Source organism: Maniola hyperantus, chromosome 19 (assembly GCF_902806685.2).
Source record: "Maniola hyperantus chromosome 19, iAphHyp1.2, whole genome shotgun sequence".
NCBI lineage: Eukaryota > Metazoa > Arthropoda > Insecta > Lepidoptera > Nymphalidae > Maniola > Maniola hyperantus.
The window spans coordinates 9,912,065-9,938,507 of NC_048554.1; the positions used below are offsets into that span (position 1 = coordinate 9,912,065).

At 38.1% G+C, this 26,443-nt stretch overlaps 2 protein-coding genes across 4 annotated transcripts; both read right to left on the reverse strand.

Moving 5' to 3' along the window:
* Positions 1–407: 407 nt before the first annotated feature.
* On the reverse strand, positions 408–7,771 carry LOC117991095 (SET domain-containing protein SmydA-8-like). Its single transcript, XM_034978649.2, has 9 exons — positions 7,652–7,771; positions 5,997–6,193; positions 5,484–5,707; positions 4,775–4,927; positions 3,871–4,005; positions 3,208–3,448; positions 2,396–2,626; positions 1,327–1,415; positions 408–858 (listed from the first exon to the last, which is right to left on the reverse strand). The coding sequence occupies exons 1-9, from the start codon at positions 7,693–7,695 to the stop codon at positions 634–636; spliced, it is 1,539 nt and encodes a 512-aa protein (XP_034834540.1). The 5' UTR covers positions 7,696–7,771; the 3' UTR covers positions 408–633.
* A 477-nt stretch (positions 7,772–8,248) lies between these two features.
* LOC117991496 (protein lin-54 homolog) lies at positions 8,249–25,525 on the reverse strand. Of its 3 annotated transcripts, none has more exons than XM_069504808.1 (22): positions 25,123–25,525; positions 24,788–24,935; positions 24,371–24,462; positions 23,672–23,785; positions 23,181–23,421; positions 22,630–22,742; positions 22,097–22,172; positions 21,340–21,476; positions 20,598–20,706; positions 19,575–19,672; positions 18,565–18,639; positions 17,704–17,794; positions 17,187–17,273; positions 15,955–16,022; positions 14,831–15,115; positions 14,013–14,162; positions 13,339–13,483; positions 12,796–13,003; positions 12,331–12,442; positions 9,988–10,125; positions 9,497–9,695; positions 8,249–9,391 (listed from the first exon to the last, which is right to left on the reverse strand). In XM_069504808.1, the coding sequence occupies exons 1-22, from the start codon at positions 25,168–25,170 to the stop codon at positions 9,327–9,329; spliced, it is 2,799 nt and encodes a 932-aa protein (XP_069360909.1). In that variant the 5' UTR covers positions 25,171–25,525; the 3' UTR covers positions 8,249–9,326. The 3 variants fall into 3 exon arrangements, with proteins under 3 accessions (XP_069360909.1, XP_069360910.1, XP_069360908.1); XM_069504809.1 differs by having other exon boundaries at positions 9,992–10,125; positions 15,955–16,025; XM_069504807.1 differs by having other exon boundaries at positions 15,955–16,025.
* Positions 25,526–26,443: the final 918 nt, after the last annotated feature.

The following is a 26,443-nucleotide window of genomic DNA, read 5'->3' on the forward strand; positions in this document are numbered from 1 at the left end:
GCTCCTCCGTGGTACCGGCCTGGCACCTATACACTCCGAGCTGCTTCGCTTCTTATGCCAATGGTGCGCGAATTCCCGTAGCCGGTTGTAGTTCCCCGCCAATGAGACGAGGTCCGTGTAGAAGACCAGCCCCGCTTCCCCGAGGGACAGGGGGGGCGCTGTTGGTGAACAAAGGCTTAGAATATTGAAACAAGAACAAAGGGGACACTTGACCGCAACGTTAGTTCCGATTTTCGCCACGCGCCAAGATAGCCTTGTCGCACTGTACCATCAGCTCGAAACTTCAGTCTAGTGCTGACGTCACTAAAATGGCGGTCACGCGCATTAGCAATTTGCCGGACTTGTCAGTCTGGTCAGCTAGTCATGTCAGTTCGGTTCATCAAATAAAACATGAACAAGAAAAGCAGAAGTATTATTTTATTTACTGACTAATAGGTATCATTGCCTAGAATAATCTAGTACTAATACTACGTTGTCGTAGTGTGTGTGTGAGAATTTGCTCATGCTGTTCACATTTGTGTCGTTCACGAGAAGGCAGCGAAGCGGCGTGAAACAGATAGCATTTTTGAAAATACCTACTCGTAATAGTTTTAATTTATTTGGTTTATTACAGGAACAGGAAAGGTTTGTGCTTCAATCTATTTCAGGGCGTAAAGGCACTTCCTCGGGAATATTTTCACTCGAATAAGTCTTCCCCTCAGCATGGATGCTGTCCAATACTTTAGCTATTGTTATTTTCAATGCTCTATATTCTTCCAAAGCCTTCGCGCACAGTTCGCCTTCAGGAGAGTTGCCCGGTTCAATGACTAACATTTCTAGAGCATGTTTTAGGTGTTTCTCAGCACTTAACAGCTCATCCTAGAAGAAAATCGAATTAATTTATTGTTACAAAAGGCTTGGTATGAGTTTGCAGCTCTCTACAACTATGATAGACTAGCTGATACCCGCGACTTCGTAAGCGTGGATTTAGGGTTTAAAAAATCCTGTGGGAACTCTTAAATTTTCCGGGATAAAAAGTAGCCTATGTACTTCCCGGATTGCAAGCTGACTCTGTACCAAATTTCGTCAAAATCGGTTGAACGTTTGAGCCGTTAATAGCTAGCAGACAGACAAACAGACAGACAGACAGACACACTTTCGCATTTAGTATCGAATTGGATTTAGTATCGAAATATTGCAGGCTTAAAACCTATAATCAAGAAAGGAAGAAATCAAAACTACGAATGTTTTTAGCGAGTCTTAGCGAGAGATAGGCTTAAAATCATAGTCTTGAGTGTTACAGCAAAATTATTTAGTATGTAGTTTGTATCTCCTTAAATTACATACCAGGAAAACTGAAGCGGTGATTTCACGCGCATCAAATAACTTCTTTGCGAGCTGCACGATTGTCTCATGCAGTTCATAAAGAGTGATTGCTGAAAGGAAATACATTGTAGTTTTTTTTAAACATTTTCGAATCGAATTTCCAAAACATATTTGTGATTGGTTGGCGACTCAAAATGGTTAACGCCAACAGATTTTTGTTTCTATCATTTGTACGGAATTTTGTAACATGTGTCATACTAATTTCTTTAAATAATTTTAACTTTTACAAGTACTTTTGAATCATCAAATGCCACCCACTTTCCACGGATAGGGTATAGAAACTTAAGACTTTGTACAGTACGCTGCCAAAATGATGAACATCCGCCCTTAAAAAATTACATTTCATCTTTGTAGAGCGTTGTCTCTGTCACTCATACCTATATAACGCTTTGTCTCCACGACCGAGACAGTGCTCTACAAATCTGCTGTCTCCTTCTAAAGATCGATGTTCATCACTTATGGCCGCGTACTGTATGTAGGATTTTATTATAACATAGTAGTACCCACCCACTAAGTAGAAATTTTCGGTTTCAACAGAAAAATGGCCGTGCAAGTATGTTTGTGATAGCACAAACTACTTAATACTACTTCCATGTACAGGAGGATCACTTCATCAAGATGTTTAAATAAATAGCGGTTCTTGTACGATGCAATAAAGTGCAACTCAGCTGCGTTGCGGCCTAAAATTTAATAAACACCTCTCTTTCTATCGCGTTAACTCTTATATTTATATATCTCTCTCATATAATTTCGCGAGTGCCATTGAAGGGACGCGCCACCGTAAGTTATTTACGTAACCAAGTGAACCGACGCGTGTCGATTCCGGAGAAGTTGCATCAATCATTTTTACAATCTCAATAGTTATAATTGGCTAAATACATGGTATAATTTCTGCAACAATGCATTTCAGCCAATATAGAGAGTGGAGAGAGCGTCCACCAATCAGAAAAGATTGCGATCGTCACACTAGTTGTCAAACGACGGCGGTAGAGCCACCGGCCAGTCAATGTCTGCTGTTTTTTTTTCTTACCTTTTATACGGCAAATCCCTGGACTTAGCGTCTCCAAAACTGGCAATAGTTCCTTACACAGCTCTATTTTCCGTCGCATCACCTTCTTGGTAGGTCTGGGTTCTCTATTTATAATATCTCTTAGTACGCCCGCGAGGCGTTGCTTGGCATCTAGTAGAAGGTAGTGGTTAGGAGCTAGCACTAGCGATACATGTTTAATGTACTCTTCCAACTCTTTATCGTCCTTTTTATCTAGAATATTTGAAAAAATATTGGAATGATATTTGCAAAAACATTTCAAAACCTAGTTATCGGTGAAAAATGGATGGTAAAAATGAATGAATATTAAGTACTGACGTGGCATGCGCCAGAACTATGCGTTATTTAATATAGACCCATACTAAAAATAACTATCGGAAATTCCTTCCAAGCGAAGCCGGACGGGTCAGCTAGTTAAAATATAAAAATCTTCGAACTTTTTTGTCTCATTAGCGATTCAGGCCGATTGCGAATCGACTGCATCTATCATTTAATGACAGCATCAATGTCAAAATATGGTTTTCCTATCACGGTTCGGTGAGACAGTCCACAAAGGATAGATGTGGACAAAAAAATGTTTTGACAGTTCATTTACACTATCGATAAAATTTATTGTATGGTAACGGGCCGTCATTTTTATTGCACGCTCTTAAGTGTCAAAAGGTAAAACCCGCACTAAAATATGTGTCGCTACGCATATATGTCACACAATATACAAGCGTACGAATTTGTCTTCACTTTCTAAAATACAATTGTATGAGCTTTGTCTATCTGGAGTTTGCCCCCTTACTTACTTATAACTTCCAATTTATCCGAGCAACATTGAACCTTATGTCCAATGACTGAGTGTTCAGATTCCTTCTTGCAACTATGACAGACCCACAACTCTCCAACCTTGGACATGTAACCAGTCTTACACTCGGGACAAATGGCAGAGCTCAAGAAAGTGTCCATTTCGGTTACATCCGAGCATCGTGAACATGTGCATAGGAAATATTTCCCGACCAATAAGTGCTGCTGTCTAACTGCGGTCCCCTGAAATTCAATTTATTAAGGTCATAAATTGTAACAAGTATTGAATCACGCTTGACTAACAAGATAACGCTATGTACTTTTTAATTTGCATAGCGGCCATTTTGAAGTTCGCCCTCTTGGTTTTTTATTATTTGTTGTTATAGCGGCAATAGAAATACAATTATAAAATTTAAAATTTCAACTCTACTTATCTGCGATTCGGCCCATATATCCGAGAGGTTGGTGGGGCCATGGGAGGTGGAGGGTTGGCAACCTATTACGGTTCAAGAGATACAGCTCGCTGACAGACGGACGGACAGCAGAGGCTTAGTAATAGGGTCCCATTGGCCCCTTCGGGTACGAGGAAAAAAAGAAAAAGAAATCAATTCACCGTCGTAAAAATGTTGCTTTTGCTAAAAAATCATGTTTAAATTTGCACTCACTTTCAAAGGGTCGGTATAGTTATAGTAAATGGGGTCCCCCTTCTTGATGTCGGTGCTGGCATGGCACACCAGCACGTTGTTGTCGTTGATCGACATGTGCGTGTTGGCGACACAGTCGTGCGCCAACAGAGCCGCCTGAAAAAACATTAAGTACCACATTAATAATGTTCTCCAGAGGAAACCTGCATGCCTGAAAGTTCTTTAAGTATACCTAATGTTCTCAAAAATGTGTGAAGTCTGCCAATCCGCACTTGGCCAGAGCGTGGTGAAACATGGCAAAACCCTTTTCATTTTGGGAGGAGACCCGTAGTGTTCAGTAGTGAGCCGGTAATGGGTCGATCATGATAATGATAAACCTGACCGAATTCCGACCACAGCGAACAATCTCAACGCAAACAACTCTTTATGCAGGAGATATTATAGTGCACAAATGCGTACGCAGACACAGATGCACTCTATTCCCTCGTCCTAGTGATGGTACGGCAATTTAACATGACCGGAGAGAGATCAAGCGAAGGATCGACGCGACGGCATTTTTGAGGCACGGGGAACATTGGCAACTTTCCAGCTCCATTGCTTTTGAGATTTTCCTCCCCCTAACGTCGAACTTTTTTGGTTCGACCTCGGACTCTAACCGAGCGATGACGACTACATTAAAATATGGACCGAAATGAAATTAAAATCACGCAAAAATTGATATAAAGGTATGCATAGAATTAAAAGAATTGATGAAATAGCAGAAAGCCTGAAACAAAACACCGAGTTAAACGTTTTCAGAGGGAGTTTACTATCTAAAAATACTTTCTGATGGCTGATAGCCACGGCAAAATCTTCCAAGAACTCTACAAAACACATGCGGTGCATAACTGATACCTACTGAAGGTTTTCTTTCTACTTTACTTGCCTGTAAATAAACTCCACGTAGCACCTCAGCGCATCCTATAGCGGGAATCGGCGGACCGCGGACTTCAAAACTGTTCACATCAATCGCAGCACATATCTGTTGGACCAAGTCTTGGCTCTGTCCATTTTCGAGGAGCCCAAGTGACTGTATAAACTGAAATAAGCCAAGGGTCGTTGGATATTTCTTATAGAGAAGTTTTGCCCTGAACACTTTTTCTTCCTTGTTCATTATTTCCTTTGGTTGTATTTAAAAAAACACGGACGGGACTGGACTATTTTAGTGATTGACTCAGGACTTTGAAAGGCTCCGCCACGGAGCCATAATCATAGTTTACGGCATGATGAGTTGAAAGACCAAATCAGTGCTGCAATCGCAGTCAAATCCTCACGTCTAGCAGCTTTCGCCACAGTATAAAGACAGGCACAGTAGTCGTTTGATCTCGTGATCGACCACCACAACATAGGGCCCTAATTACGTAGGCCAGTTCAGGCTCGCTCCTACATTCCGCACTTACCACACAATTGTTCTGTCTAGAGACTAGCTAGACGACTTCGTCGAATTTCTGTCTGTAGTATCATATCCCTACTCTGTGCTAAGCAAAGCGCAACACAAACTTGCAGAGTGGGATAGAACCGAGCTTACGTCGGCCTATGAGAAAAAATGTTATCCCTAATGCTATTGAAGTAGTTACAAAAAAGCAATTTTCTACCTTCACAGTGTTATCATAGTATTCCCAGACGCTACTTTCTCTCCTTCTGTCCAAATGAGATTCCAACTCACTGAAAACCTTCCACTCCCGAGGGCTAGTGTTCTGTTTGAGCAGCGCTCGCAAAACTAGCAACGATCCGACATTTTGAACCATTGTCATGGGGTTTAATCCTTTATTTAATTTTAAGTTCCGGAAGAAGTCACACTCTTGCTGGTTGTGCCATTCTGTAATAATAAACGAACTTTTTTTATTTACAATTTTATTGTACCTATGACTATTGAACTTACATCCTTTAGGGTCTTTTGCTTGTATTTTTTAGATGTGCCGAAAACGCTTAGATAAAACTATAAGGGGCATGGGTTATTTATACTTTACTTTACTTTAAGCGCCGTTTTCTCGAAACTAAACAAGCCTTTCCTTCTTACTTCCATCCCGATTACCACGACAATTTGACGTAAGTAGGTATATATTTTACCAAAACATACAAAGTAGAAGTAAATAGATAGTACTTACTAGCAAACTGTTCAGGGCATCCATCTCCTGGGCATATTGGAGCCAAACCACAATTCTTGCAAACCAGGAACTTGCTGATGAGTGGCAGGTAGCAGTTAAAGCAGACCAGCGACGTATCGCTATTGGGGCCCAGCACAAATGGTTGGTCTGACAGAATCCTCTCCCCTGATCTTATATCATTTGCCGCTATTAGGTATCTACAGCGGCATAAACGTTAAAAATAAAATCGATTTCACTTAGAGAATTATTGTAAGTATTTGCCTACAAATAATATCTAGTCCTTAACCGACTGCAGGCAATAGCCGCAGGTCACAGTTTTCTATGTATTCCGTGTCGGGCAAGTCCCAAAAAAATAAAGATTTAAAAAAAACCTATATGAAATTAGAGCCGTGATAGCCTAGTGGTTAGGACGTCCGCCTCCTATTCGGGAAGTCGGAGGTTCAGTCCCGCGCACGCCGCTAACTTTTCGGAGTTATGTGCGTTTTAAGAAATTAAATATCACTCACTTTAAACGGTGAAGGAAAACATCGTGAGGAAACCTGCATGCCTGGGAGGTCTCCATTATGTGCGCAAATATGTGTAGTCTGTCAATCCGCACATGACCAGCGTGGTAGATTTTGGCCAAATCCTTCTCATACTGAGAGGAGACCCGTGACAGTAGTGAGCCGGCGATGGGTTGACCATGATGATGATATGAAATACCTTCCGTGGTTAGCGACACGTTATCTGCACGCCTAACATGCGCACCACGAGAAAATTTTGTCTACTCGTCTTATTTGTATGAAAAAACACGAGATAATGCGTAGACAAAATTTTCTCGCGGGGCGCCTGTTAGGCCCTCTGGAAGTTATTTTATAGAAATACTAGCTGATGCCCGCGACTTCGTACGCGTGGATTTAGGTTTTTAAAAATCCCGGGGAACCTATTTGATTTTTCGGGATAAAAATTAACCTATGTCACTCTCTAGGTCTTAAACTATACCCATGCAAAAAATCAGGTCAATCCGTTGCACCGTTGCGACGTGGTTGAAGGGCAAACCAACAAACAAACACACTTTCACATTTATAATAAGGGTACTGACAGAAACTGTAGCGGCGACACTTCGCCTGCTGCAGTGCAGTCGGCTACGGAACTGTACCTTAAACCTACTTATTCAAAAATATTGATAGCAATGAATACGAATAGGTAAGTACTGTACAGTACCCGAAACATCCTACTCTATGGGCAAGAAATGTTGCACATCGAACTTTAGAAAGAGATTTCGGTTTCGTAAAGCGTCGTCCCTGTCACTCATACCTATTTGACTAATGACTTTGTCGGTCTCAACGACAGGGACAACGCTCTATGCAACCGTTATCTCTTCTAAAGTTCGATGTGCAATGTTTCCTGCCGGGTACTGCACTAGATTGCATTTTGATAAAAGTGTAAGTTGACTGCACGCGCGCTGTTGGAATAAAGTGACTAACGCACATAAAAATACTCATCCTTTGAAACAATTTGTAATTATTGCTTGTTATGAATTCTAAACTGATCCTTTTAATTACAAACACTCCTAGCAAAGAAACCATTCGCAGTTTCGGCAAAATTAGAAGCTACGGTTCAGTTACCGTTTTGGTGTGAAGCCAGCTGAAAATGGCCCTTAATTAAATACACACCTGCCTAATTTATCTGATGTTCTCACTTCATATTTAATACTCATTTTGGTATCAAAACAAAGAACTGTTGCTAATACAGAGCCCAACCCGACCCGAGCACACGTGAAACTGAATAGCCGGCCGTATTTATAGAACCTAGTGTGCTGTGCTATTTTTAATAGAATACAAAAGTTTGCTACTTTGCCCGCAACATCGACCCTATTGAATTAACAATGTTCTTTTAAACGTAAGAATCCACTCATTCATGAGAATCTACTTTTTACCAAATTTTGTCAAAATGTGTCCTTCGAATTCTGCGAATTATATCTACTTATGTACTTATTCGCTTATTTTTTCGGTACTGTGGTGTAAAAGTTAAAAAGGTGTAAAGGTTAAGGTGTAGGTTTGGTATAGGGAAAAGTTTAATATTTCTGGGTTTCGGTTGCGGTAGGCGCGGTCCAACTGTTAATCTGTATTTAAATTGAGCTTTATGTTGAAGATGCAATGCTTTTATTTTTGGCAAAATATTTTTTTGAATCATTAAACACTTAGACGAACTAAAAGCCAAAACGGACTTTCTTATAAAAATGAGAAGGCATAAAATAAAAGATATGCGACTTTCAGGAGTAAAAATTTCTCTTTTATTAAGTATTTCACTATTATTTACATTTCTACCTTATGCAAATATATTTTTACATAAGACACATGCTTATGACTAGTATAACATACAATATACATTATTTACACATTTCTGATGTAACAGTGTTAAACATCTGATATATCCTAGTATCCAATTTGCCTAAAGTATTTACAGTATATTCCATTTTAAGCAATTTTCACAAGCATATTTTTTACAATATTACTATTTATTTAACAGTCTTTTTTATACATAGAAAATAACGTATTATTAAAGCTTTATACCCACTACATAGAACCGCATTTCTACCGGGTCGATATTATGATATCAATGTTATAAGGTCAGTTGGGGCAACTGTACCATACTTTTTAGGGTTCCGCAAAAATAAACTCTTATAGGATCACTTTGTTGTCTGTCTGTCGAGAAAACCTATGCGGTACTACCCGTTGACCTAGAATCATAAAATTTGGCATGTAGGTAGGTCTCATAGCACAAGTAAAGGAAAAAAACCGGCTAATTGCGAGTCAGACTCGCGTACCGAGGGTTCGCACAATGAATGGGTTAAAAAACCTTGCTCATAAGTTAAAACCCAATCCTGAATCAAACTCTGAATTAGCCTCAATAGCTCAACGGAAGCGGACCGTAATCCGAAAGGTCGCCGGTTCAAACTCCATCCTTTGCACTATTGTCGTATCTACTCCTAGTACAAGCTTTACGCTTAGTTGGAGAGGGAATGGGAATATTACTTATGATAAACATGGCTAATTTTTTATTATTATTATTATATTAATAGAATTAGTAGGTAGCAGTCAAGAAGTTCTCATGACGATATGAGAGGTTTTAGCTCCGATATGAGAGTACTTATTAATATAATTGGTATACCGTTCCGAAAGTAAATCCTAAACATATTATATCTATATACTAGTGCGGCCCTATGAAGTGGATGAAGTTTAATAGCAAATTAGTAATAGGAACATTATAAAAAAATATAGCGATTGCACTAAACACTGATTGCTCTAGTTATATAATTTTAATTTAAACTATCACTTGTGGAATATATTATTGCTGTATAATTATCACTGTACACCGCTCAGAGAACGATCCTTCGAATATCACGCGGGTTCCTAAAACAATGTAAAACGTAACTTTTATTTCTTGTAATAATGTATAGCGCCAGGAACTCACGTGGGTTTCTATTACGTCTGCTGTCATGCTGCATCAACACTCACCTCCTCCATCACTCCGACCGACGTGCTCTGGTGCGCGGCGCTGATGATGTCCTGCAGACAGCGCGCGAACTCCTCGATGACGTTGCGCACAGGGTCCGTCACCCTCTGCTCCGGCTCCACCTTGTTGTCCACCGCGGACGCTATGAGGCACTGGCACACGGCTTCTATCACTCCTGTCGTCATGAAGCTGCAGGGTTGCCTAGTACAAACAAAGCAACATTATTTTCCGAGTACCGAAACACTATAAGGTCAAAGTACATAAAATGGGAAGACTACGGAATGGGAAAACTCCCATCGGCGGTGTTCCCACTAGATTACAACATGGGGTTATTCAAGGGGCGGACCAACAGATTCCTAAAAGGCCGGCAACGCATCGGCGGTTCCTCTGGTGCTGCAAATGTTCATGGGCGGCGGTAATCACTTAATATCAGGTGACCCGCCTGCTCGTTTGCTCGCTATCTTTATTTAAAAAAAACTACAGACGTATATACCAACTTGGGGGCAAGCGGCACGCTGGGCGGCGGCGCGGGCAGGAGACGCGGCACGTGGTTGCGATGTCGACGCTCTAATGTTTCTTCAACGTTGCGACAACCGACGCATTTGCATATCGCCGTACACGCTATTTTCGCCTACGCAAATTGTAAAAATAAGTTAGGTGTTAAGGGCCTCCTAGACGGTTAAACGATTCGATTCAAACCTCACATATGTATTATACTGATGAAAGTTTGAAGACAAACAATAGAACATACTTGTCTAAACAATGCCATAGATAAGAAAAATGACACGTGGGAAGTCTCCGGGTCACGACGGTTTGAGTGTCGAGCATATGCTCTATGCTAGCGAGGATATTAGTCGAGTTCTGTATACACTTTTCAATTTATGTATTAGGTTTAATTACTTACCTAAGAACCTTATGAAAACCGTGGTGGTTCCAATCCCCAAAAACAAAACTGGAGATTTGTCTAAATTGAGCAATTATAGACCCATATCACTGGGTACTATAATTGGTAAAATACTCGAAAGACTTTTACATCCGTTTCTTATGAAAAATGTCAGTATCCATGATGCGTAATTTGGTTTTCGTGCCAATGTCTCAACCGATTCTGCTATTTTCAGTTTGAAAAATACAGTTAAATATTACACTAACAGAGACACTAGTATCTATGCCTGTTTTTTAGACCTGAGCCGAGCTTTTGATCTGGTAAATTATAATTTGCTATGGTCAAAACTCAATAAACACAAAGTGCCATCTAATGTTATAAATCTTTTGAGATATTGGTACGAAAACCAAAGCAACAAAGTGAAATGGGGCGAAACACTTTCTAACGATTATAGGTTAGAATGTGGTGTACGTCAGGGTGGATTGATATCGCCGGACCTTTTCAACATCTATGTGAACAACCTGATAGAGGAGCTGAGAAGCACCAAAATCGGTTGTCATGTCGGTGGAGTTTGTATTAACAACTTAAGTTACGCTGATGATATGGTGCTACTCAGTCCCTCTATCAAGGGGCTACGGAAGCTGTTAAGTATTTGTGAAAAATACGCTTTAAGTCATGGACTTAAATATAATGTTTCCAAAACGGAAATGATGGTTTTTAGATGTGGGAAGGGTCCGGACAGTGTCCCTCCGGTGTATATGAATGACGTGGAAATCCGGAGAGTGGCGAAGTTCAAGTATCTCGGCCACATGTTGACGGAGAACCTCAGTGACGATAACGATATTGAGCGCGAGAGGAGGGCGCTTGCCGTAAGATGCAACATGATCGCGTGTAGACTTTTCCGCTGCAATGAACAGGTAAAGAACACTCTTTTCAGAGTGTTCTGTCAAAACCTTGTCAACTTTGGTTTAACTACAAAAGACGCTCGTATGGTGCCATCAGGGTGCAGTACAATGATGCCTACCGCATCCTGATGAAACTACCGCGATTTTGTAGTGCGTCGACCATGTTTGCATCGGCAAGAATGCCCGACTTCTTCGCAATTATACGCTTCAGAATAGCTTCCTTTTGGGAGCGACTACGCCACTCTAATAATGAGATTCTCCGGACGATGTCTGAGCACTTGGATGTCGCCATCTACCGGTATTGGTTGACGCAGCATCGCAGTGCGAATCGTAAATAATGATAGAAATACTATACAATATACATTATTGTACTTATTTTTGTTATTATTTTATTTTAGATTTTAATATTTTTATTTTATTTTATTTATAATTTTTAATAACTTCTGTAATAATATGGGTACATTTTGCCTGAAATAAAGATCATTATTATTATTATAGACATAAAAGACTGGAAGAATATGCAACATAGAAATGGGTTGACTCAAATCAAAATCGACACACACACAGGTACGCGACAGGTCGAGATGCCAATCGGAGAGAGAAGGCCCCAGACACCCGTACAGCCATCTGAACATGTCGCGGACTATACATGTTTGAATCAAACCGTTTGACATTAGCATTTACAGTAATTATAGTGCGGCCGATTCTCTTGTACACAATCTCTACACTAAACTAAATTACCAGGTCTAAATCTAGTGCTATCCTTTTCCGCAAGCAACATTATGAAAAGGATAGCAATAGATTTAAATGTGCCAATTTAGTTTAGAGATTATGTACAACGGAATTAGCCATAATATAATATAATTGAAAAAAAATGAAAAAATCTTTATTGTTCTCTTTACATTGCAAGTAAAGAACGGTAACAACTGCTTTAGTTATAAATTATGTTACAGTTGTTAACGCCCACCTCCAGATTAAGAAATTAGATACAAAATAAATAAAAAGCAAAAATAAAAAGCACACTGTTAAAAAAACTATTTTTAGTTACCTCATAGCATTCACAATAGTTCTTGAGACAGCCGCTTCGTTTACAGTTGCATCCCTTGTTGTGCCGCCGGATTATTTCCGGACCTCCTATTTTCGACTTGCCAATTTTGGGCCTGTAAAATATGTCTCCTTAAAACATGGTACTATCCACGTTGGTAACTATTTTTTCGTAACCAGCTACGAAATAAGATTAAATTCTCCGTCTTTTCGTAACTAGTTATTAATCAAGAATATTTTATACGGGTTCGTAATGGAATAAGATAAATTTACAGTACGCGGCCGAAAGTAATGTACATCGACCTTTTGAAGTACATAGCAGATTTGTAGAGCGTTGTCCCTGTCATTGAGACCGCACTTTTTCTGGTTTTCCCTTATATTTTTTTCCTTTCTGGCATATTTTTCAGGAACGTTACGAATCGTCCCTTAAATTATTAAAGCGTTAAGTATTTCAGGACGAGAATCTTACCTGAAGGCATTAGGGTTCCTGTCCAGACAGCCCCGGATGGCCTTCTGGCGCAACTCCTCGTTCTCCAAGTTGTTGTGGCAGTTGATGCAGTTGCAGCGGTTGCAGAACTCTCCATTGGCGAAGCAATCGCAGTACAGTTTGAGGCATTGAGACTTTGTGCAGTTGCACGCTTTGCGTGGACGGAGGCCTAATTCTGTTGGCACTGCCTCTGGAAATAAATACATATTAAAAAACCTTGACTATTAGACTTGCATACAAAGGGTTCGGTATATTATGCACTTTTTAATTATTATTTTTAATTTGCCATCTTGATTTTTAAGGTTCTGCACCTCAAAAGGAAAAAGGAACCCTTATAGGATTACTTCGTTGTCTGGTCTCTCTGTCAAGAAAAACTAAAGGGTACTTCCTGTTGACATAGAATCATGAAAATTGACAGGTAAGTGTTATAGCATAAATAAAGGAAAAAATCATGTGTTCATGAACAAATAATTAGTATTTTAGAGAAGCAACGTTGTTTCAAAAATAAGTTTAATTGTAACGAACCTGTGCCTGTGTCGTTGATCGCTTCGAGGAGCCTCGAATCGAACGTATTGTTCATTGCTTCGTTGTCGTCCATGTTTATCGTGTTGTCCATGTTTATCGTGTTGTCCATGTTTATCGTGTTATCCATCTGTTGCGAATCATCATCCTGTATTCAAAAATCGAGCGGTTATAGCAGTATTAAGTATATTTCAAATGTTTTTATAATTGCCTGAAATAAATGACTATAATATATTTTTTTAAATCTTTTACACAAATGATACGCAGAAGAAAACAAAGGCGGTCTGATCGCAAATGGAAATTTCTCCCAGAAAACCTTTGGAGAAAGAAACTTTATTTATGCACAAAGTTGTCTCAAAATTTGCCAGAGATTTTTCAACTTTTGAAATAAGTACAATTTTACTTGTTTATTTGTATTTTTATTTAATTATTTTTTTAAATTTTTTTAGGTTATTTTTAATTGTTTTAGGGCATAGATAATGGAGAGATAAAATCGATATATGGATATGGATGGTATAGATTTAGAACAACAAAGAATATAATAATAGGCGTAATACGTTTGTATGAAGAAGCGCGTAAGTAGGCACTTAATAACAAGGGATTTTGATTCGACGGGATCTTTGAAAAGCCTAAAATCCATGTAAAGTTGCAGGTAAAAGCTAGCATTGAATAGTTACCATTCTGTCTTGTATGCCTTCTATAGCTAATTCAGTTTCAGTTTGCTCTGGCTCATACTTGGCAGGCAGCACTATCAAATGTTGCTCTTCCGACTGACTGCTCAACTCGTGTTGCTCCGTACTGTCCATGCTATTGTCTTGCACCGGACTCTGGAATTATTTTGTAAATTACTAAAAATTCGGCCAAGTGCAAGTCGGACTCGCACACAAACGGTTCCGTACCATTAGTTCCAACACTTAAATTTTCATGGTGGCAATTTGGAAATTTTTATTATTTGTTATTACAGCGGCAACAGATATTCTGTGAAAATTTCAACTCTACCTATTACGGTTCACGAGATACAGCCCGCTGACAGACATACAGGTGGACGGATGGACAGCGGAGTAATAGGATCCCACTGGCACCCTTGAGGAACGGAACCATAAAAAAAAGCCTAGTGGTTAAAATTTTGACCACCTATTCAGAAGGATCTAGGGCTCGATTCTGGGCACTTTTCAGAGTTATGAGCGTTTAAAGCAATTAAATATCACTTGCTTTAACAATGAACAAAACATAATGAGGAAACCTGCGTGCCTGACAGTTCTCCATGTGTGTTCTCAAAGAAGTATGAAGTCTGACAATCAAATGACATAGTCATAATTGCTGCAGCACTGCTTTCGAGTCAACGTCACCATTTTCGTTTTTCGTCTGTTACCTCTGCCGCTTTCACATCCTCAGACACTGCGTTCGAGTCAACCTCTTTTTTTGCTTGCTACCTCGTTTGCTCCCGCTTCCTCTTATGATATTCATTAATATTCAAAATATGTTTAATACTCACATGCGGCTGTTGTTTATACTCGATCTCAACCTCGTTCACGCACAAGTTCGCGTCCTCCGTCACAGTGTTCTCTATGAGTTGCCGCAGCGCCGTTTTCGAGTCAATCTCTTCCACTTCGTCCGCGACCTCCTCTGACTTCGCTACCGCTTCCTCTTCTGTGACCTCGTTGTGTTCCAGTTCTGGCTCCTCTAATATTGGTTTGATTTCGGGTAAACTGGTGTCAGCTGTCATTATGTGGACAGGCGATAGTGGGGCTAGGAGACTTTGTGATGATCTTCCGGGTTGCTATAACAATATTTTAAATTTTTTCACATTTTTCAACAATATTTGATACGACAGTAGCACCGATTCCGTTGTCTTTCTCTAAACTAAATTTAGAGTATCTGCATCCTTTTCTTTTTAAACAATGCTAAAAAGGGACACAACATAAACTTTACATTTAAAGACTCTGAATTTTACTGCACGCTACAAATTTAAACAGTAGGCTCGCGACTGTGCGCTAAAATCACGGGTTTTACCATCTAAAAATTAAATTTAAAACTCTCATTACATTAGTAAGAAGAGGATGCGAATACTCTAAAATTAGGTTGTGCTCAGAACCAGTACCAATGTTTGCTTTGCCTGTGATACTATCTGACCTTTTAGTAACACTTTGACCAAAGAAAGAAAAAAAAGTTCCGAAGGTAAAGGGCAGCGCCCGTAGTGGACCATTTTGGTTTTGTGTATGGATGCCTGTGTATAAAACTTAAAAATAAAATATTTCATTAGAGGTGGTATTGGTAATAATTAAATACATAGGTCTTGAAAAATACGTACAGTAATATAATTAATTTACATGCTCAGAAATTATATCATAGACATGTTACATTCATGTTACATGGCATATGAAATTCGTAATTGGTGGTGAGTAAGAGACAGAAGATACAAAGTGCACGAGAGTTAAAGAGGGAGTAAAAAACGCTCTACAAATGTGATATGACCAGTTTTTTTAATAATGTTATAATCATTGTTACATGCTATGAATCTTTTTTATATCAATCCTTGATCTCAATATAAAGCGTATGCGCGGTTATGATTATTTATATCAGTTTTTTGACCATAGTTTATACAAAAAGTGTACTTACTGTAACCGCTTGCGTAGTTTTCGTCACAACTGGTGCAATTCGCATAAGTTTATGTAGAGGCTTAGACGCTGCTGCAACAAAAACCACAATTTTATATACACTTCCACAAACACAGCCAGCTTTAAACTGACTTGATATATTTAAATTGTTCCAAAGTTCTTAATTCATTATTACAATTATTTCAAACTAGCTTATGCTCGCGACTTCGTACGCGTGGACCACACAAAATTCAAACCTCTATCTCACCCCCTTAGGGGTAGAATTTTCAAAAATCCTTTCTTAGCGGATGCCTACGTCACAATAGCTATTTGCATGCCAAATTACAGCCCAATCCGTCCAGTACTTTGAGCTTCGCGTTGATAGATCAGTCAGTCAGTCAGTCAGTCACCCTTTCCTTTTATATATTTAAGATCGAAAAATTACATTCTTTTTACAAACATGTACAGTACGAATCAAACTTAAATGCGTCTGCGTGAAGTTGCGACAGTTGCGCAGTTACCCTCCCCGCTTCCCCGGACACCCAAAATGTGTGTGGTGCGCAACGTCGTGCGCAAACTTCAGGGACGCATTTAAGTTTGAATCGTACTGTAACTGTCACAAACAATATAAAACTTAAATATTTTGAATTTTATCTTTCATTCCTTCCATTTTTAAGTTTTATGAATAAAATTATTTTTGCTTTTTTACTTTTTATGCATACACGGTGTACATCTTTAATATTAATGGTATGAGCACATTTCCCCCTTGTCACAAAAACCGTCGATATAATGCCACAAAAATTCGTCAGTTAAATTTTAAAGTCCCATTAAATAATATCAAATCATTTTCGAGGCCTGCGCAGACGAGGGCTAGCCCTGAGGGTGTCTTTAAATAGATTTATAATTATATGTAGCTGATGCCCGTAACTTCGTTCGCGAGGGTATAATTTTTAATATCGTGGGAACAAGATTTCCGGGATAAAAAGTAGCCTATGTATTAATCCAGGTTATAATCTATCTCCATTCAAGCCAAATCCGTCCAATATTTTTCATGAAATTGTAACAAACATACACACAAACTTTCGCATTCAGAATATTAGTGTAATTATAACACACGTAATGGACTAATATAATTATATTTAGTCCATTATGTGTTATATAATTTACTACTACTTAGCCATCGTAAAATTAAAAAATAATTATTAGTGTGATTGAATAATTACTTAAATTTTCCATAAATAGGTAACTACATACTTGTACTAGTGTTTGCATTGCTCGTTACCACGAGAGAGTGCGGCTGTCCAGGTGTCATTTTCTCTGCTTTCATTTGGATTATATTCCCTGTCAAATATTTATAGAAATTAGAAAAAATCTTTTTTATTATAGAAACTCAGTACATTGGAATCCTGACCCCAAAACTACACTCAAACAAACTGCAAGTTAGTATTGCAAACTCAAGTGTTAAATAATCCCATACACATGGTAGAGGCGAAAATCTCAGTAGGCGCTAACCATTTTGAGTCATCAACCAATCACAAACGAAACTATCATTTCTAATTAAATTTCGAAAAACAACTAGGTACGCGTCATAATACTTCTTTCACTTAAATGTTGAAAATTACACCGTAAGAAACACGCTATAAAGCTTACATTTCTGTGCTTTACTATGAGTCGAGTCGGCGGCGGCGTCAAGTTTGTGTAATGTGCGAGTACCTTTATTCTCAAGGCGCGCCGGAAGTTTTATTTCAAAAAATGTTATGAATCAGCTTACCTTTACTATCAGTCAGTACAAATGTTTTAGAGTTAACAGGCTTGGCCACTGGTTTGGGCGCCGGGTTTTTGTAGAGGCGAACATATTGAACCTGAAACAATTTTTTAAAAAATGTTAAGGTGTTAGGCTCAAAAGAGCTAGAACCCAGAGCCGTAAAGTTAGTTAAAAAAATCAAAAAATCATGTTGAACACCCGACAGAAGCGAAGCTGTTCTCTGTTTCGCTCACCCATAAGGGCAGCTTACGCATTACCCAGCCAATATAATCAATTAAAAGAACCGATATTTGTTTTAATCTATTATTTCCTCTCTCTCTCTCTCTCACTCATAACATAGGCAACATTACAGGCTGTCCAAGTCAATGCGTTTTTTTAAAATTTAGTTTAGTTGGACACAAATGTGCGTTGGAATATGTTGGTAGTATAAAACGCTGCATCTTGTGGAGTACTTCTATCGGTGTCCTGTGGGAACTCTTTGATTTTCCCTTGTTCACGACAGTTAGGGAACAAAACCTCTAGTCTTCCACGTCACTGGGAGGCGCCAATGTTAGTACATTTTTTTTTTAAAGAATATTAGCCAATTTTTCACGCTGATTAATAGGCCTCTTTCCCCTCCAACTGTACTATACGACAATAGTGCAACGGTGAGGTTTGAACCAGTGACCTTTCGGATTTCAGTTCGCTCCTTTAACCGCTGACCTATCGGGACTATAAAATTTGATGCTAGTAGCCCTAAAGTATTTCTATTTTTCTATGATTTTACGTCATCCATAACCTAATATTTGACATATCATCGATTCAAGGATCAAACCGAGAGTTCCCTCACTCTAGTTCACTCTGCCTTAAGCAACTAAGTTTACTTACACCTTTGCCCGGCACACTGATCTGATGCAGTTGGGACTTTTGACTCTCGATCACTTGAATGCCATCATTTGTCACCTAGAACCACACAATTCAGAATAAGGTTGAAATCTATAGAGCGCACTTTGACTTTGCTCAGACTTTAGACGACTGAGTTAAAAAAGAGAGATTTATGTGAGAGATATACATCTGTCTCATTTAAACACTGTCTTAAGTCTAAGCAAAGTCAGAGTGCACTCTATAGATTTCACCCTAAGTGTAACTGTTAAATGAAATGAAAATGAAAATGAAATGAAAATCTTTTTATATTCGTATAAACTTTTACAAGTGCTTACGAATATATGCATCTACCAAAGCGGTGATAGCCTAGTGATTAAGACTTCTGTCTCTTATTCGGGAGGTGCAGAGTTGCATCTCAGGCACAGGCCTCTAACTTTTCAGAGTTATGTTCGTTTCGAGCAATTAATTAATATCCCTTGCTATAACGGTGAAGGAAAACATCGCCAGGAAATCTTTGTAGACATCTATTCTCATATCTGAGAATTCTCCATAATGATCTCAAAGGTTGTGAAATCTGCCAATTTGTACTAGGCCAGTGTGGTGGACTGTTGCCTAAACCCTTATTATTTTAAGAGGAAACCCGTGTTCAGTAGCGGGCTGCCAGCAATGCGATAAGCTACTTTTATGGTCTTTAAAAAATATTTGATATTATGTATTTAAAAAATATTTAGAAATTTTCTTGAAGTGTGAGTAAAACACTACCATAAAAATTATGAAAATATAGAGTTACTAGATGATGCCCGCGACTTCGTCCGCGTGGATTTAGGTTTTTAAAATATCCCGCGAGAACTTTTTTATTTTCTGGGATAAAATGTAGCCTATGTCAAGGCCCCGGGATGCAAGCTATCTCTGGCTATTACCAAATTTCGTTAAAATCGGTTGAACGGATGGGCCGTGAAAAGCTAGCAGACAGACAGACACACATTAGCATTAATAATATTAGTATGGATTACCTCAACGGCTTTAGGTGGGGTGGTAGGTTTAAAGACGACATTTTTCGTTGTGTTTGTTAGTAGTACTTTGTTTTTGACAGGGCCACTGCTGACAGGGACTGTAAAAGGATTATACAAATTATAATACAAATAAAATGAAATTATAAAAAACGATTTTATACAATTTCAGTAAGAAGTCAAAGCTACAAAGGTACTAAAAATGATAGGCAGGTGTACAAAACGCTAATTTTTCCGATTTTTTAAATTGAACATTTATATTACTAACGTTGATATCATAGTAATCCAGTTGGAAAGCACTATTCACTCAGAAATCGTGCAGAGGCTGTTTTACTAATTTGATCTTGTAAAGAACATGTCGCATTGGTTTGGCCCGCAAAGCGTAAAGTAGGTGACAAGTTTCATACAAAATCTAAGACAGAATTTCTGTATGGCTAATGCATGCTCTAACATTGCTTGGTAGAAAACCGGACAGCTGCAGGTTTTTTAATCTTATAAAGGTTGTTTAGGTTTATTATAATGTAAAATAGCGGGTAAATAGCACGATTAATACGATAATTTGGATTATAATAATTATAATCCGAATTATCGATAACAATAATTATTATTCTTATCGATTTTTCGGCCCAGTTGCATGAATCCTCAAAATATCGATAATCCAAATCATTGTATTAAACGCTGTATGTACCCCGCTATTTTACATCAATTAACATAAAAGTATGAGATGGGAGGACGACCTGCCAAAGGGTTGGCGCAGATTGGCTTTAGATAGGGAAAAATGGAGAAGGCTAGAGGAGGCCTATGTCCAAAGAGGACAACCTGATCAGTAAATTGCTGGTGTTACCAATTTTTTTAGAATAAATTATATAAGATAGGATAATTAAATAATAGGAAATAAGAAATTAGTAATATGGTTAGTTAGTCATATAAGATGTATAACTATTGTATCAGAGAATAAAGGCTATTTTATTTTATTTTATTTTATTTATTTATTTATTTATTACCATAAAAGTAAATACCACATACCCAGCGCTGGAGCAGGCAATAACTTTGCAGTTGGTGACTTGATAGTTATAATTTCTTGTTTCTTTGTCAACTTCACTAGACCTTGCTTTGAAGGTGAAGCCATCAATACCTGAAATACGAAAATTCATGACAACTAACCATATTGGTAGTTGATGATCATACATATGGTAAGACCAAAACTCCATTGTTAATCATCTTAATTCTTAATATAATAATAAAACCCAAAAAATGTTTTTACCTTGGTTTTGAAACCATCCAAACGATATGCCCTTACCTGAAGGCTAATGTGAAGATGGTTTTAGGCCAAAAAACAATAGGCACATTCTTTTTTTAGCGTAGTAGCACACGCCAGGTCCGCTAGTCTATATCTAAATATATAAAAGGAAAAAGTGACTGACTGACTGATCTATCAACGCACAGCTTAAACATGGGAATTCCATCAGATTTGTCTGTAGCCTTACAGCGTTACCACAGAATACTTTATAATACCTACCTTATGGAAAGCTCACTGCGCAAACACGTTCAGTTCGCATAGAGCTGCACCCTAAAATTCAGTAAACTCCTCTTTTTTCATGATGTTTGCTCTTATCTATCCTTTCAGAGATATACTTACGCGAGTGCCCTCAAAAGATCGCGTCGCCGTAGGAATATTGACAAAGTGGGCCCTATCTAATACTACCTTGATAAAAGATGGCGGCCTCAAAACAGCTGTTCGATTTGGCGGCCATTTTCGTAGTGTTACCTTGTTTCCGAAAGAAAAGGGCACATTCTTTGGCGGCAAAGTGACGATACGCGGCGAGCCGCCGATCTTTCCGCTGCCCACTGGCATTATCTTAGTGATTACTGCGGGCTGGTTCGATGGGTCGAACTTCGGCGGACCTACAACAATGCAGAAGTTATAAATAATATCTGTCCCGGCTGTACTCACGTGTTTAGTCGACGTTAGCCCGACTAGTTTCGAACCCATCCGGGGTCCTTTTTCAAGGGAGTCAGTTCGCGCACGCGCCGCGATTTTGACTCACGCGGCTTAAACGCTAAAATGCAGAAGTTATTACTTATTGGGTAGTCTGTATTACACTTAAGTACAAAGGTCCAGTGATGACGTATGGATCCAAAATATGAGCTCGATATGATATGAAAGCTCATTCACTCAGCGGGCGATGGAGAGAGCTATGCTTGGAGTTTATCTATGTGATCAAATCAGAAATGGGGAGATCCGTAGGAGAACTAGAGCAACCGAGCTCATCGGGATGCAAAGCTGAAATAGCAATGGGCCAGGCACATAGTTTGGAAAATCAATAGATGTTGGATCCTAAGGTGCAAGAATGACATCCTCGGGTCAGAAGGTGTAGCGTTAAAAGACCCGCCGTTAAAAGAGGGAGCCGCTGGACTACTACAACCAGTTTACTATTAAGTAAGTTAAGGAAAAATAAATTTTGCAAAAGTTAATTAATAAATTTTAATATTTTTTACAAAAGTTATTAATAAAATTTTATTACCTTGAACTGTGAATAACTTAGTCACAACAGGTTTGTTCTGTGTACTGCTGACATTTTTATTTGCAATTAATTGTGCCTGAAAAATAAATATTAAAAGCTATTTGAAACAAGTCACAAGATTTTAGTCTAAGTACTAGTCATTGGGTTTTTGTTACAGCTTGTAGTAGATCGATTCTGATCTATATATATAAAATTCAAAGTCCTGACTGACTGACTGACATATACATATGCAACGCACAGCCTAAACCGCTGGTCCTAAAGACATAAAATTTGGAGGGGTTATTCCTTTGTAAAGGGTAGGTATCCACTAAAAAAGGATTTTTCGAAATTCCACCCCTAAGTGGGTTAAATGGGGGCTGGAAGTTTGTATGAAAGTCCGTCATTTTTCAAGTTATTTGCATGAAAATTGGTATTTGGGTTTTTGGTCACAAATGAAAAAATACGTGTTTCAGGATTTTTGGAAAATTCGCCCATAAGGGTGGTAAAATAGGGGATGCTTGTATGAGAAAGTTTTAACTATTGATATTATTCACCTGATCAGAGTCTGCTCTAATGTACTGTATGTTGGGCACAGTACCAGTTGGAGACACAAGTTTTATCTTCTGAGACCCGGACGGCACCATTATTAACTGCTTTCCTATTTGTGCTGTAACATAGTATTTCTTATAATAACGTCTATTTACTTTACTAAAACAACTACATTCACAGACTGACCGTACTATCTTTAGTATGGATGGAGTAAAAGCTAGTACAAATTTGCATATTAGGAATTATTTTTATCTTCAAAATTATTTTAAGAAAAGTTTTAAATTATCTTAAAGTAATACATTCTGTACATCTGATTGAGTTGCTAGGGGCGCTAACTTTAGACGCATCAGTGGAAACTGTGTGATTTGCCTATTCACGGTTTGCTCCGCTCCACTCCACACAGCTCCGCATCAATGGAAACGCACCCTTATGTAAGTATGTAAAGAGTGTTTGTTTCTTGATCAGTTCCTCGACCATGCCATAACCAAGCAACACATCGACGTGATTTTTTGTATGGCTATTTATCCTGGAAATTACCTAATAAGATGTAACTTACCTAAAACACTATTGCCCTTAGTAGCGCCTTGCACAACATTAGCTATAGACACCTTCACCAGACTTTGGCCACGATTGGAGGTCATGTTCATAGGCTTTGGAGCTATGGGCAGTTCTTTGGGCAGCGCGTATGTCTTCGCGGCCACAAGCTTGGGCAGTTTGGGCGCGATTGCCACTTGTCGCGGCGCGGGTGCTAAGACCGGTTGGGTTTTTTTGGCTATTGGCGGGGCTGCTGGCACATTCTGGAAACATTACAAATGTTTAGTACCTTAGTTGTATTGTACCCTGGTGGAAGTAATTGGCTGAGCTTTCAGTTGCCCACAAAATTGACAGGAAACAAACGCCAAAAGGGCATTCCACACATTGGAGGCCAGGACGGCAGAGGATTTTAAATTAATCCCATTATTATTATATATTTATTTATTTATCGAACCCAGGACCTCCCACTTATAAAACCACATTGTATTCGGACGTACATTTAATATAGCTCACCTTAACAGTGATGAGTTTAGGTGGCAACATGTCAGGTTTGATGGTGCTCACTAACTGCGGCTGGTACTGGATATCTATCATTGTATCAGACTGAGACGCTAGTATGTGCTGTTGCTGTAACATTCATACATTATTACTTTAAATAAACAAATATAAATATTTATTTACTTTCAACATGGCCTAGCAATTAGTTTGTTTCCAGATTTTTTTTGACAATGTTTATAAAAGATATGCATAATGCCTATCAAATACCTACCCAAAAATTTGCATGCCTATATGGCAAAATAATAAATATTTTGTTCAGATATATGAAATAGCCTTTATAGTGCATGCAAAACAAGTAGTCTAATCTGAACATTTAGTGCATTGTATAAAATCAGATCTCAGCCAGGTTTGTGTATTTAATTCTCAGTCTATTGTCCATTCACTATAACTTGACGCCTTACTTTATGTTGGCACCATTGCTTAGTTTGCTTTATTCCATGCAGAACTGAGGGTTTATTATTGTGTGATTTGCAATGGTGCCAACATAAAGTCATATTTCATAGATTCGAACTTATTTTGCCATATAGGCATGCAAATTTTGGGTAGGTACTTGATAGGCATTATGCAGTCTTTTGTAAACCTTGTCAAAAAGTTCTGGGAACATACTAATTGCTAGATCTAGAATTTTAGACAAGATTAGCATACAAATCTTACATTAGACTCGACTGTTGTGGTCAGTCCAGTGGTTTGGTCGCTCTGCACAGAATACTCCTGCAGAGTAAACTGGTCCCCCATAAACTCTGAAACTAAGAAGATCAATGCTCATATTGATTTCTTTTAATTGCGAATTTTACTAATAATAGAGATACAAACTTTATTATGCTGCTATTAAACTGTGCCTAAATCTTTCACTTCGCTTGCAATCACTTAAAATCTTTTCAACTTTATTGATCTTTGTTTATTATGGTCAGGACTCTGTGCTTACTGAACTGCTCTTTAAGGAGGCCAAATATTGCAAAAAAGCAAAATACTAAATCACCAATATTTTACATTGCCAATACACACAATAAATTGCTAAATAACGCTTAAAAAATATATTTCAGTCTGACTGACTGACTGCATTTTATTTACCAATAATTTCTTCATTGGTTGTATCCATGAGAATGGGCTGTTCTTCAGTGTGTTCAAATTCCATTGGAATACTCTGTTCATGTGGCGCAGGTCCGAGTGACATGCCAGCTTCGCTCACCACTATATCCTCAGGTTGCTCAAAGTCAACCTTACAAAAAGAAAACTTTCATGTAAATCTGAACTAACATAAATCATATAATTTGAATGTATTGTACAGTTATATATTGATTTAACAATATAAGAGTTAAAGTATAATAATTCTTAAAGCATCTTTCAAAATATGTTCAACAATATTATAAAAATAAACTTAAAAACTGGTGTACTAAAGCACTTACACCCATAGCACTCTCCAGGTTTAACGAGTCGTCCAAATTTTGATCCATTATGATTATATGATGTGTATCCTTATTCACATAGTCCCACACAACTTGTACACACTATTTATTGAGAAGTGATCACCAAAAACACAACATTTTTGAGTTCAAAAGAGGCCGCCATTTTAACTTGTCAAATAAAATTTGCCTCTCCCGCAGTTCGCCACGGTTAAAAACAAATTGTCACAAATATGAAACACTTTTATTGAGAAGTACACACTCGTAAAAGTGAAACTTATAAGCACAGAAGCAAGATAAAATATATCTCATGCGTTTTCAATAAACATAGCGTTAATTGATTGCAGAATTCTTGAAAAATAACACAAAAGTTCCTAAAATATTATGGCGCTTGATTTGATTTTTATAAAAATGTCATAAAATACCAGTACCAACATTAAAAATATTCTAGAGCCATGGAGAAGAAAAATATTCTACAGTGCGACAAGGCTATTTTGGCGCGTGGCGAAAATCGGAACTAACGTTGCCGTCAAGTGTCCCTTTCGTAGATGGAGTAATAAAGCTTGATAAAGGAACGTTTTACCTATTTTTTGTCCCTTATCGTGTAACCGGTTTTTTTCAAGGACTACAACTTTAGTTGCAAAACAAACTTTGAGAATTCATGGCGTCATTGTATTTCTCATTAGTTATAATTACTTGTTTTCACATAAAAACGTTTAATACGATTATTGTTAATCGGTTAATTCAAATATTGACTACTAAACAATAGTAATTGTCGTGTTATTCATCACAGAGTACATTGAATATTCATCGTTACGTAGTAAAAAAGCTAGACTTAGGGCCGGTTGTTTCAAACCATTGGTCTTCGTAAGATACGTTCGTTAAAATTTAACAGACGTAGACGAACTTAAACATCTGTTAATTTAAGTGCGTTGCTTCATTGTACAAAAAACTGTTCGTCATTGTTATTTTGGTTGCGAAGCTAACCCTAAAAATTAACTTACTTCTCCGTATCCTTTTTTTAATTTCATTTTAAGTATATTAAATTATATACATAGTTATTAATATTGCTACTTCGCATTTTAAGCACTTTTTCTTTCTTACAAATTCTCTTTCATCTTCAAAAAAACTACCATTAAAAGCATTGAATTAAATTGATTTCATTATAATTTGTAAATAAAATATTCCGTTTGTAAGAAGTATGAAGTTACGAACTGATTTGACGATCACCAATGGCGCCAGCACTGGTTAACGTAAACGTAACTTTTTAACGAACGTTAGCGCTAATAGATGCTGAATCAACGCTTTTTCTTTACTTACGTTC